Source organism: Grammomys surdaster, unplaced genomic scaffold, assembly GCF_004785775.1.
Source record: "Grammomys surdaster isolate TR1022 unplaced genomic scaffold, NIH_TR_1.0 126028, whole genome shotgun sequence".
Lineage (NCBI taxonomy): Eukaryota > Metazoa > Chordata > Mammalia > Rodentia > Muridae > Grammomys > Grammomys surdaster.
In genome coordinates, this window is record NW_021620841.1 from 1,654,247 (window position 1) to 1,668,963 (window position 14,717).

General features: G+C 38.2%; 1 protein-coding gene across 1 annotated transcript in view; it reads right to left on the reverse strand.

Moving 5' to 3' along the window:
* Nucleotides 1-14,717, reverse strand: part of Tmtc2 (transmembrane and tetratricopeptide repeat containing 2) — a 385,985-nt gene that overhangs the window by 46,951 nt on the left and 324,317 nt on the right. The window contains exon 11 of the mRNA XM_028754557.1: nucleotides 8,910-8,973. Coding sequence (XP_028610390.1) covers nucleotides 8,910-8,973 — 64 coding nt within the window. The remainder of the gene's footprint in view (nucleotides 1-8,909; nucleotides 8,974-14,717) is intronic.

Consider the following 14,717-nt stretch of genomic DNA (forward strand, 5'->3'; position numbering starts at 1 on the left):
GGCATCACAGAGAGAGGAGGCAGCTGTGGAGATGACCGAGGGGGATTGTGGAGAATGTGAGGCGCCTCTGCAGATGGTAGGCAGAATCCTCCCTCATACTCCCAGGTGGGAACATTGGCCAGTGTGGTTAGGACATTTGAATTTTCAAAGAAACCAAGAGTCAAGTTTCTCAGAGAAGGGACTGGATGTAATTTTAGTGTGTGGTCCCATGACTCACACAGTTAGAGCAAAAACTCTATACCCAGGGTACCACCTCAAAGAAATGGCAGTAAAAATAAACATGCTTAGAGAATATAATTAAATGAAATCCCCCAAGGTTTGATGTTCCCTATACTAGAATACTCACGTTGATTCTCTTTATAGCCAAGAGCTATGTAAGCTCCTACCCACCTCTTACCTCCACTGAAGTCTTTCTGTTGTGAATCTAACAACACACACACACACACACACACACACACAATATTTTCAAATTGTGTTTAAAATAGGTTGCATGTGGATTATGAAAGACAACAATACCTCCTGAACTGTAAAGTTTAGCTTAGGTCACCAGAGTGGGCTGCAAATTGCCCACACCAACAGCAAACAAATGAACTTCCTTACCCCCAGTGTCTTCTAATTATGTGACTTGGAAAATCAGATAAACAAGAAAAAAGCTGTAGCCACTTCAGAGGTACATTTTTGTTCTGGTTTATCTAACGTTTGCAAAAGAGCATACAACAGAAAGAAGCTAAAATGTAAGCAGAGAGAAATGAATGCATCAGAAGCTAGACTTTGTAACTTGCTGAACAAAGGAATAGCAAAGTAAAATTTGGAAAACAGATCTCCAGAGAGAAACATCTCCATGGAAATATGGGCATAACTACGGCTCTCAGAGTAAAGAGCATCGATCCTGATCCTGCTGGAGTTGGAAAAGAATTAATTATTTGATTTCTAAAATATATAACCATACAAATATGATGAAAGGTATTTATGAACTGAACAGCATAAAACTTTGGTGAAAATATTTGAGAAATGAATGTAAGTCTGTCAAAGATCTTATAATATCTTTGGGTCAGCTGAATATAACTACGAGGAAGATAAGATAATGTATTTTTTGATTGTAATTTCCATGTTTACTGTCAGTGACATAAAACTTCATTCATATTCTAAATATAAAATGTAGATATGTTTGAAACTAATAGAAAAGTTGTGATAATGACAAATTTATGTGCAGTATTGAAATATGTTTTACTTACACAACCTAATTTGGTTATTTTCACACATACACACGCACATTTTCTGTTGTGAATTCTATTTTTCAACCATAATTAGAATTCTATTTTTCAACCATAATTAGAACACACACACAATATATATATATATATAAAATTATTCAATGCCTAAAGTCCAGGGATGCAGGATACACATTTTTTTCCACATCATAGCAACTTTTGGAAAGTTTCGGGAGAAGCCAGACAGTTCCTCCCCCTCTTATGAGCATAGATGTGGTTTAACTGCTTCCCAAGCAAATTATTATTAACCCTGTCATTTTTCCCCTAACAAAATGGTGATCTCAATAGTTTTCTCAAAAAAAATATCCCTTATATAGTCAAATGTGAATCTGTCTAGCTTAACCTAATTTCATGGTCTCTTGTTCTAATTATGGTTGAGAAATAGAATTCCCACCAGAAAACAACTCTTAAGCTCAGGGTATTTTATACTTCTTATGTCAGAACAACCCAAATAATTCCAAATTCTTCCCCCTGGACTTCCAGTATTGGTGCTTAATTATGCCCCACCTACCTCCTCCTATAAGCATTTTTGCTATATAAAGGTATTATAAATTAAGAGTAATATATTATAGAACAGGAACACTATTCAACCAGATGCACTTTGTCATAGAAAGAAAACAAAATCCCATATATCTCATTTTGAACTTGTGACATACAATACTGGGAGAGAGGCGGGAGGATAGCACCAGATTTTACTTGTAAATTCAGGAATCAATTTAAAATGTAAATTCCTGGGAAAGGTAAAGCTCACATGTGAAAACTTTCAATTAAATAATCCAGGGGATGTGTTTTCCCATTCATTTTTATACAATGAATACACGTCTAAAGTATCTGTGAAATAGTACACCAGTGAGAAATGTAGTGTATGAATAAAACATGTAGCACATGTCAGAAGTCTGAGTCAAAAGTGTAATCTATAACTGATTTCAAAAATCCATTTGTTAGTATAAAGCGACTCATTGCTTAAAAACACATGTCAATAGGCAGCTATTTGTTTTGCATGGCTACTTGAGCCCCCTAAGAAATATGGTTTCTTGTGCACCTCAAAGATCTAAGGAACACATGAGTATTTAACCTTAAATTCAGCCCTTTTTTCCTTAGGAGTAGAAGATAGCCAAGTGACAAGTGTACTAATGTACTGTCCCTCCTCCCTTACTACATAAACTCAGTCCCCCACCCATTCAGTTTTGTCACCTACGTTATTTCAATACATCACATTCTTTTTCTTCCGTCACCCAGTAATTAACGAATTCTTTAAGACTTCAATATTCTCATCATCGCTTTTGTGTTTGGACAGATTTTTCTATCATATTTCAATGTGTGTATATCTTACAACTATCTTTATTTTTAAATTGGTATGTTTATGTTCTTTCTTTTTTATCTATCATACTTTCTTGCAAAATGTTTAATGAGCCCTCTGACTACTCTTCATTTTCTTAATACCTAGTATGGAAATGGAATCTTAGAGGCCACCAGGGGCATCTTTCTCTCTGCATCAGAGGACATTCATGTCCTTGTGTCTCTTTGACGTTTACAGCAGTGTTCACTGCTTATCAGCTAGGATTTTTAAACCCTGTAACTGTCTTTGATATTTCCGTTACCCCACAGCCAGATGGAATTTTCAGGGTTGGAACTTCTCTCTTTTCATGCCTTCTCTTACATGGTGCATTTTACTTATTTTTCTGGTACTGTTACTTGTGGCAGATGACGCCTACATCTTCATCCTTTCTCTAGAGCACTTTCTGAAAAGAAGATCTACCCAATGGAAGACCTAGGGGAAGGGCTGAAAGAGCTGAAAGGGATTGCAACCCCAGAGGAAGAACAGCATTATTAACTAACTGGACCACCCAGGGATCCCAGGGAATAAATCACTAATCAAAGAGTATACATGGAGGGACCCATGGCTCCAGATACATATGTAGGAGATGATGGCCTTATCTGGCATCAATGGGATGGGGGCCCTTTGACCTGTGGAGGCTTGATGGCCAGCATAGGGAGATATTAGAACAGTGAGGTAGGAGTGGGTGAGTAGGTAGAGGAGCACCCTCATAGAGGCAAAGAGGAGAGGGAAGAGGGGGGATGGGAGGGGGATTCATGGAAGGGAAATCGGGAAGGGGATATCATTTGAAATGTAAATGAATAAAATTAGTAATTAACAAAAAAAAAAGAAATTCAGAATAGGGCTTTGGAGGCAGCTCAGCCAATATAATGTTTACTAACCAATCATGAAGACTTGGCTTTGATCCTTAACACTCACGCAAAAATTTAAGCATGACCGTGCTCATCTGTAATTCCAGAGCTAGGGAGCTGGAGACATGAGGATCTCTGGGGCTTGCTAGTCAGCCAGGCCAGCTAGCCCAACTGAACTGGTGAGTTTCAGGAATAATGAGAGAATATGTCTCAGAAACTACTGTGAAGATCGATAAAGGCTGACACACAAAATCAACTGCTGGCCTCCACAACCCCTCTCATCCACATGCACACACCTGCATGTTTATATACAACACACACAATACTACACACACCCACACACCCTGACACTCATTCAGAAGGTGTTAAGTTCAACCCTAAGATTGTGCTCCTGAAATAAAACACACCACTCTGATGATCTTATTTCTGTTCATACTATTTCTTTGTTTCTAAGTTACCTGAATTAAAAAATAGAAGGCCTTATTGTAAACAATAAATTTTCTTATTCACATGCGATCAGTTTTCCTACTCACATGCTATCACATGCTTAGCTTATGTCTATTTTTTTCCTATCCCACTCTGTTCCCGCTCTAACTCTTGATTGCCTTATGCTTACAAGAATCTTTTCTTTGGTTCTACCATGGCTGGGTTATCGATCCCACTTCTCTGAACACAATACATATTTTTATGTCATCCTAAATTACTACTCTCTACTGTTATACTGTTTGTCAAAATTACAGAGAAGAGGCTTCTGACCTTTAAGTGTGAGACTCACCTGTTTTAGGAGAATTATCAATTCCATTTTTCCTACTGTTCTCCCTGCCTCTCTATATACTATGACCTCACTGCTCAAATTCTCTTCCGTCTCCTCTTTTTGCTGAAATCTCCTATACAATTCTATCATTTTGAGGACCTTTAAACTTTCCTACTCCAACTCGAAGCCTTTTAAGATCAAGTCAGATGAAAGTAATGTCTCCTATCCACTTATTTTGCACTTAATTGACATCCCCCACAAGCCCTTATTAGCTAGCATTACTTACTGCTCTGATATTTGAGGACAGAGACCCACATTTCTGTCCTCCTCCCCTTTCTTACATTATATGGTATGGTTCTCAAGGTCAGAGTTAAATTTTCATAACTGTGAAACTCTATTCCATTAGACATAGAGTCATATATAATGTTGACATTTGAATTAAAAAATCGCTGCAATGACTCTACACCATAAACAAGTCTGCCCTGAAAACCCAAGCACTGATAATTTTGCCCTCTGGACTCCAGAGTGAATGAGAAGTTAAGTAAAGGTAGGTGACTTTGTACCATGCAAATTTCCCATTCATCACACTAAATCTTTTATCCCTAAGATAATGCAGACTTTGGCTTCATTCCCAATCAAAGAACAAAGTAGTTTCCTTTAAATGTTCCCTAGTTCTCAGGAGTCAGCAATTTTTGATGTGCTTAAGTGGATGGGGGAGGTAGATGGAAAAGGATCGTCACAGAGTTAATTCTGCACAAAGCTCACCGTACTTAGAAAAAGAAAAAACTAACAAACCCTATGTTGCTAAAAACCTATTCTTATTGCAAAAAAGAAAATGCTTTAGTCGAATAAGAGATCAACTTTTAGAGCAATTTCTACACAATATCTGCTAAGGAAGAATTTAAGATGGAATATGACATGCTATAGCAAACATATCAATGATGGGTGCTGTGAACGAACACAATCCTCCAGCTGCACACTCCAGTTCGGTCACATACTGGGCACAACAGCGGCAGACAAAGCTAAATCTAAAACTATACAGTGTTCCTAATCATCTAGACTGGTTTCACTATTTCAACATTTTGTAACTGGAGCTACACTACAAAAGGTCAATCCACTTCAACACCAATTCTGTAGAACAATATGCTTTGGGAGAATAAAAATAGCAGGGCATATTAAAATGAATGAAATCAGTACTTTACTAAGAAATAAGTATATCTCAGAGATAAAAATCTTTTTAAGAGACTTTATTTTAAATTATGCCATCATATGTCTGTGTATCGGTGGGAGTGGAGGTTTTGCACCTGAGCACGGTGGCCTTGGAAGCCAGTGAGGGCATCCCAGGCACTGGAGTTAGAGGAGGTTGAACTGAAGGGGCTGCTGGGAAGCAAGGTGAATGCACCCTTAACCACTGAACCATCTTTCCATGCCCATCAATAACTTATTCAATCTGGTGGCAACAAGGGTCTCACACAAACCACCCATTCGACATTACACAGTACAGCCTCACATAAGCACGGTTAGACTTTGAGTTACCCATCTACAGCACCCCGATGACCACAACAGAAATGGTATTTATTGACTCAAACAGAATAGAAACTTTATGAAAAGCAAGAGAAAGTTTGGCTGATTGTGTAAATGAGCAAAATTAAAAAAAAAAAAAGAACAGGAAATGGATCTATTTAAAGAGGCCGGGAGAACTGATACATGTTAGGTTTCCTCTCTCATATAATCAAGTAACCCATGATGGCATTTATTAAATTAACAGCAGCAAGAACAAAAATGCCTTTAGGAACAAAAGGCATGACCAGCAAGATACATGTTGGGCAGGTGCTTCTATTTAGATCCAATGCAGGGTCCTCAATAAATGAAAGCTGTTGCTCATATACTTCTCTATTTCAGAAGAAAAAATACTAGTGACACGATTTGTAATTCCATCATTTGGGCCTCAGTGACACTTTATATACTTATATACACTAGAGTAGCAACTGAAAAGCCAAGCAAATAGAAAATTAATTGGGAGAAAAAAATTGCACCTCTGTTGATCTATCAATTAAACCAACATTTACTTTTTGTTAAATATAAATTTTATAACAAAGCCAATTCTAAGAGATCTTACCAGATATGGAAAGGATCATTTGAATAAATGCATTTTCAAAAGCAATTTGATGATGAATTATTTGGGGGCCTCTTGGGAAAAAAAGACGATGCATTGGAGATTAAATATTGGTTTTATGATTGGGCTACTCATTTTTTAAAAAGCAACTCCATAAGTCAGGCTTGTAGTCTGTGGTACTTAGACATCTTTTTGTTTTTCAGAGGCCAGGCATCTCAGACACTTGTCTTTCCCTATGTTGTTATACTGTGATAAAGACCATCCTTTAACCAATCACACGGACATATTAAATGGGGCATTCAGAGGACCTGATTTGCAATGACTAAAAGTTCCTCTTGATTATCACGTAGTTACATATGTTTAGAACATATGTCGATCAACTTCTATGAAAGGAAAGCAGAATACGCCATTGCCTGCCTTCATAAGACTTCTTTAAAGTCTTTAAAAATTGCTTGGAAAACTGCACAAAGGTGTCAAACTTGAAAATTTACAGGTTTTGTCTGTGTGTGTTGCATTCCTAACTTCCGTACCACTTCATTTTTTTTGCAAACATGCAGCACTGTGTGAGATATTAGGTAGCCGCCTCATTTCGTCCCTCTTTCCAGCCCCGTTTTAAGTTCCTCACAGAGATGTTCGGTCCCCAGTGTCTAGAATAGGACCTGGTACTCACAAGAAATACAAAATGAGTAAACAAACTGATTCTTATGCTGGCTTACCAATATATAATGTGTATGGTTCTGGCTGCTTAGCCTCCCTATCCCCTTTAAACTTTGTTACGTTTTCTTTTTTCCTTTTAAATGACAAAGTTGTGCTGCCAGGGGAGGCATTGGGTTCTCCACCCCTCAGCACCATTTAGCCCACAAAAGCATCTGTGAGTTGCAATAAATAAATTCTCAGGAAGCACCTGGCAAAAGTGAGTGATGGGTGAACAGACAATAAACTTTAGCTGTCACTGCACTTGCCATTGGGATTATTTTCTCCTGTTGCAAAACGGCTAGTCAGTTCCTCAGGAGTCTGCTAACGTGGTTCAGGATAGCTGTTGCAGAATACAGCATCTTGGAAAACTGAATAAATGGAGATAGAGGAAACGGAGTAGACAATCCAGGCAGTAGACCCACTAGATCTTGGTGGGTCCAAGACCTTCCCGTGTTCGTTCTCTCCTATAAAGGAGGTACTAAGGTAGTCGTTTACATCTTTATTTCTGGTGATGAGACAGAGAAGAATTTGAACAACTGAGCCTTGCTGCAGTCCCCTCTGTCTGTAACTTCTGAACCTGCCTGGTCCCCTCCATCAGTAACTTCTCTGCTTGCCTGGTCCCCTCTCTCTATACCATCTGCGCCTGCCTGGTCCTTCCTATCTGTAACATCTGAATCTCCTCCATCCTTTATTACTGCATTGTACACCAATGGCCAAAAAAATAAGAAACAAATAAACAAACAAACAAAAAATCTTCCTTTTCCTTCTTTGGGTTGGAAGATTCCTTTGTCCTAAAATCATAAACGAATGTGTATGGTTTTGTTATGCCAATCTATCTTTTGTTATGGGGCCTCGACATATTTCATGGTGTTTACATCGTAACATATTACAACAAATCAAACTTGAGATATATATTCATGGTTAAATCCTAAGAGGAAAACAAAGAAAGAAAACAACATACACACAAGTTCCGCATAGGTCTCCACTCTCACTGCACTACACCTCCAGAGGAGTCACGGCACTATATCAATTACTTGATTATACTAGTTCCCTAATCCAGTGCATGATCCGGAATCTGTCTCCTTTTCAACGTAGCCCCTGTATATATATTTGCCCAATAGATGTGGCACTATAAAGAAACGAGACTGATTCCATTCTTTGTACTACACCCACACATGCATTTTCATTAGTTTGCAAATTGCATTTCTCAAATGCATGGTCTACGTTTGGAGAGCCCGGGAGTAGGTTTCACTGCTATACAGTGGTGCAGAGTGCATATGAGAATAAATGTTCAGGAGAGAAATTTGGCGGTGTGAAAAAAAAAAACAAACCTGTTTGTCAGGCTGCTATAAAGACAGCTCTTGGCGTCTTATAAATAGTAATTCTATTCCAATAGTAATGATCTAATTTATATCCATCATACTTTCTGGAAGTGAGAATACCCAGGGAAAACTTGTAATGAAAACATTATCAATAAACTTGCAAAGTCGAGTTACTAAAAAATGAGGAGTTTTAGAATGTGTAACCGGTACAAGGTTGAAGGCTTAAAGGCAGGGAAAGATAAACAGTGAGTATTTATCACTAAAGAAACAATAAAAAGCTTTAACAGAATTGGAAGATTCACCCAAATCAAAGGTGTTTAGCAATGATCAAAACTGTATTCAGATAATGAAAGTTATTGGTGATTTACATAGTGGGGAAAGAAATTTCTAGGGAAGATGAAAAAACTGGAATTGGTAGCTTGGGACTGGAGAGCTGTACAGTGGGTGTTCAAACAAATGAATCAAGGAGGAACAGAATAAACAAGGCGGTGTTAATGAAGAATACCACTGCACACCCTAGGAGTGGCTTTGCTAATGGTGCTTATTGGGAAAGTACTTACATTCGGTCTCAGTTTTGCTGCCATATCATAATACTTCTCAGCGGCTTCATTGAGGCTGGCTTGTCTGTCGGAAAAATAAAATAAAATCACGTCACGTATTTGAAAACTGAAGCATTGTAGCCAGGTAGTTGTGGTAGTACACACTTTTAATCCCGGCACTCACGAGGAAGAGTCAGGAGGATCTCTGAATTTGAAGCCAGCCTGGTATATAGTTTCCCGGATAGCTAGGGTTGCAATGAGAAACCCTGTCTGGAAAAACAAACAAACAAACAAACAAACAAAAGCCGAATAAACAAAAACTGAAGCATAGTGAAGAGGAATTACATTAACTTAAAAACTTTACAATTACATTGTCTAAACAGTAAGTTCTCACATAGAAAACATAAATTGTACTTGGTAGTACATTGAAAGCACTGCAAATGGTATTTTACCATAATCCCATTTGGGTTGGTATTGGGAACTTACACTTACCTGTTTGCCATACAAAAAGGTATTTTTCGCTTCAAAGAAACACAGATAATACGTATAGAGTCTTCAGCTTCAAAATGATAACCCAGAAAAACGTATTTAGAAATCAATTATCCAAATCTTTAGGTATGATTTTAAAAATATGTTTATATCCATGTATGTGTATCTGCATGAGTTTATGTGCACCGAGTGCAGAGAGGTTTTTCACAGAGGCCAAAAGAGGGTGTTGGATGTGTTTGAACTGGAGTTAAGGTAGTAATGAGCTATGGGACATTAGTGTTGGAATCTTAATTTGTCACTTTTGTAAAAGCCATAAACACCCAAAATAACCATCTCCTCAGCCTCTAATTGTGCATTTTCAAGGTAAACACAGTGAACATTTGCATGATTTGAGAAATTATATATTCATTCTCTGTCTCTCTCTCCCCTTCCCTTCCTAACCTCCCTCCCTCCTTTCCCCTCCTGCTGTTACACACACACACACACACACTCATACACACATAAGACACAGAAGCAGAGAGATGAAGAGTGGTGAAGAGTGGTGTACAGAATAAATATGAACAAAATCTGACATATGTGTGAGGGTGTCAGATCCTCCGGAACTGGAGTTACAGACAGTTGTGAGCTGCTATGTGGGCGCTGGGAATTACATCCGGGTCCTCTGGAAGATCAGTCAATGCTCTTAAACACTGAGCCATCTCTTAAATTGCTTTAATGCTAACAAAATACTAATTAAATTTTTAGAAACAGAATAACTGGGTTTTTGTAGATGGCTCCAAATCCATGCACCTAGTACCCACAATCCCACATGGTGTGCCAGTGCATGTCTGTATTCCAAGCACCAGGAGTCAGGCACAAAAGGTCCTCAGTGCTTGCTGACCAGCCAATCTCGCTAAGAGTTGACCTCTGGGTTTGGTGAATGACCCTGTCACAAACACTACAGTAGATAGTGCTAAAGGAAGATGTCTTTCTCAGGCTTCTGCCTGTGTGCACATAGGCACTTGCATATGTGCAGACATGTGAATAATGTGAATATATTTCTGTATAGAAAGTCATTCTGTTTCTCCCTATTTCGCTCTCTCTCTCTCTCTCTCTCTCTCTCTCTCTCTCTCTCTCTCTCTCCCTCTCTCCCTCTCCCTCTCTTTCTCTCTCTATATATACATACATACACACACACACACACACACACCTATACACACACCATGAGAATCTCACAGTATTTCTCTTCTTGTTGTCTGCTAAACAGTTTGGACATGTGACCTAATCTCAGGTAACTAGATGCTCCCATGTGACATTTTAATTGAGGGGGGATAAACATGAAAATATAAAAATGCAGAAAAATGAAAATCAGAGGCAAGTGAAGAGATAGGTAGAATTCACTCAGAATGGTGCAAGAATCGCGGCTATATGTAGACCAGACTATTCCTGCAAATAATGACAAGAGTATAATCATTTATATAGTTAACCACTAGATTTAGACTGTATTGTGCTAATTCAAACCTTCCAGTCCATAGATGTAGTATAATTTGGGGGGAGGAGCATGGTTCTTGGTATTGAACCAGTGCCTATCCCATGTTGGCAGAAACTCTATCCACCCCCAGGAGTGGATATTTTTAGTCTCTTATATAACCAGAGACAGATTTCTTGCTTGTGCTAAAGCCTAGGAATGGCATAGCTGTCTTATAAAAAGAGAATTCACAATGAACGTAGTGGATAAACTTGTACTGCCCATCTCCAAAGACGAGGTTCAGTCAACCTGTCAGTAGATGACACCAAATGTCAGCAAGTCGTCAACATGTAATGTTCTATTTTTTTGACTGTCCTGCTTCACAGGACCTTCCCAGATGGCAGATAACAAGATATAAGAAGATCTCACAAGTGAACTACTGTCTAGTAAATATATATAAGGATTGAAGAATAAAAGGCATGGGAAAATGCCAAGTTTAATTTCAGATGACATGCACAGTATTAACTATGATATGGAAGAACACTCAATGGCTACTGAGTCTGCTTTAAGAGGGAACAGTGTTCTTAGGGGAAAGGTTCAGTAGGTAAAGGGTTACTGCAGAAGCACAAGGACATGAGTCAGGGTTCCCAGAACCCACATGAATGCCAATGAACATGGCAGTCTGCTTGTAAACTCATCCAGCTAAAAAAGGAGACGAGGGGAGCCTCCCTAGAATACATTGGCTGACAGGAATAGTCAAATTAGTGAGCTCTGGGTTCAACTGAGATATCTTGCTCCAATAAAGAGAAAGTAATTGAGGAAGGCAGCCTAATGTTAGCCTCTGTCCTTCATATATATATATATATATATATATATATATATATATATATATATATATATATATGTATGTATATATATGTATATACACATATATACACATATATACATACACATATGTACCTGCATACACACACGTGCCCTAACACACGCAACCTTCATGCATATGTGTATGCTCATACAGACTCACTGCAAGAAAGGGTTGTGGAAGAGTGTTCTCTTAAAGCTATAATTTAAGAAACTTGGGCGTCAAGAAGACAGAGAAGGTAGAAAGAAACAGAATACACGAGGTAAATCTCTCAATTAGAGAACCATAGTCAGGTTTTAAAAGAGAAGGAAAGTCAGCCTTCCGTAGTAAATTTTATTTGCACTTTAGTCAAGAGAAATAAGAAGCATAAAGCCATACCCCATGTAGACATATAAAGGATAGGAATGACTAAAGATATCATCTCTCTGGAGAACCAGGCATATCTTGCTAATGTTTGAAGGAAAAGTAATTAGAAACACTATTTTTTTTAAACAGAAGTTATAAAGAAAGTAAAAAAGAAAGAAAAGCCCAAAATATAAAACCAAACCTTGAGCCGAGGCTCTTCTAGATTCATGGTAGGTTACAATGTGTCATTCAGTTTATATTCTCATAAGGGTCAAAGTTCAACCTCAACATGTCAAGAAAAGTACTCATGTTTGGCACGAGACAGTAAAATTTCCCTCGCTAGGGTATTTAATAAAGGTGCCCTCCACCAAATTACAGATTCACTTTGGTTCAGATTCATCTGGAAATGTGAACCAGTATTCTTTAGGTCATGCCCTGGAAGGGTTTTCTCCAGAGGGATATAAAAGGCATGGAGGTAGGAAATTAGAGTAACTTGATGCCAGAAGAAAGTAGGTTGCCTTGAAATAAGATCAAATAATAGACATCAAGTCTAAGTACGGCCACTCCTAATGGTTCTTTACAACCTCCACTTCATAAGGCACATACTGATCAAAAGAGAAACCAGCATCTGCACTAGACAAACTGTTTCGACGATACCAAGCAACTGAATTTTAAAAAACGATCATGAATTTTTAAGTCATTAGATTCTTCGATGGGGTCTATGTGTAAATGTGAAATGTTTTCCCACAGGCTCATGTGTGTGATTACTTGGTTCTTCCAGTGATATAAAAGGTTGAGAACCCTTTAGAAGGAGGATCTTGGCTAGAGGTTGTAAGTCCTGGGAAGGACCTTGAACATCCTTCTTACTGCAGAACTTCCTGTCTGCTCTTTGCTTCCCCACTGCAGAGGTAGTGTGTCTATCACCACGAACTCCCACCATCCTAACGCCTTCCCATCATGATGGATGGCAACCCCTCAGACTGCAAGCCAAAATAAACCTTGTCTCCTTTGAGTTGCTCTTAGTCAGGGATTTTATCACAGCAATAAAAAAGTAACTAAGACAGTGGCTTAATGCTCAAAGGAAATATTCAGAAGAGTTAATTTAAGCTAAGAATTACAACTGATAACATTCTAAAGGAAATGAAAAAAACCAGGATTTATTATGTATGTCATATACATATAAAATTAATTTCCACTGCAGAATTTTGTTTCTATTATTAAAAAGTCTTTCCATTACTTATCAGAAGGTATTGTTGACAGCACATGGAAAACCAGGGGAAGGAATATGTCTTTTCTAGGCACAGAGTGGTCATTTATATTCTTGATTTATTCTTTGGACAAAAGAGAAAACTCATGAGGAAGTGTTCAAAGTTCATTTAATTGTGTAGGTTATATTTTATACTCCCCATTGGAGAGAGAAGTCTTTGGAATACTTATCAAGTCTTAATTGCAAAAATGACTAAATCATTCATCAGCATTTGGAAAGCAAAGAAATAAGCAGTATTCTGTTCTGTGTTTTGGGGATTCTATTAAATACTGTCAAACACCTCCCAAATCAGACTATTAGGGATGGAGTGCAAGGCTTGATTCCCCATGATTGCTGGTATACACCTGTTTAAAGTAGCTGAAAATCCATACCTTTCTTACATGTTATGGTCATTTCTTTTATGTGATGTATGGTCAATCCTAAAATAGCAAAACCAGAGTCTCATATATGTAAACCAATGGGAAAGAATAGTCCATGTTATGAAACATCTAAAATAAATTGTTTATAAATTCCTTAGAGAAAAACTCTGTACAGACATCAAAAACAGTTCTAAGACCCTTAAGTCTTTGTCTTCATTTTAAAGAAGGCAACAGTGAAGAGGAAATGTCTCAAGAAAACAGACCATATGTACTTTTAAAAATGATGTAATTTTAATTATTTTGCATCTCTCTGTGTGTGTATGTTTGTATGTATATGAGAGAGAAAGAGAGAAAAGGAGGAGGGAGGGAGGCAGGCAGGGAAGGAGGAAGGGAGGAAGAGAGAGAGAGAGAGAGAGAGAGAGACAGAGAGAGAGAGAGAGAGAGAGAGAGAGACAGAGAGAGAGAGACAGAGAGAGAGAGAGAGAGAGAGAGAGAGAGAGAGAGAGAGAGAGAGAGAGAGAGAGAGAATATGATTCTCTCCTGTTATATGGGTCCCAGGGACTGAACTCAGGTCAACACCTTGAACATCAAGCCTTTGCCTGCTGAGCCTTCCTGATAACCCTAAGGATCTAATTTTAGAATTAGTTCCTGTGGGTCACACGTTAGCATGTCCATAAACATATACGTCCAATATTTTTTCACAGTTGCAAACCTTTCAAGGGCTTCTAAAGACAGATATAAAGCCTGGGTACAAGAAGATGAAATGATGTTTTATATTGAAAACTTAAAATGGAAGGAGTGATTGGTAATATGAGTCAGTATATTCATACATAGTAAATTATCACTGCTGTTCAAGGTGGGTTTCAGGCAGGAGGGGAATTACTGGGAGAATGAAGAAATAGGAGGATGGTTGAATTGCCTATAGTCGTGATAGATGAAACAGCTTTATAAACAGCAGCATCTGGAACAGGTATAAAACTCAGGTACCAGCTAAACGTACTAGGGCAGAACATGTCCCTGTGTGATTTCTTCACTCACTGATATGAAAGAGGCATTG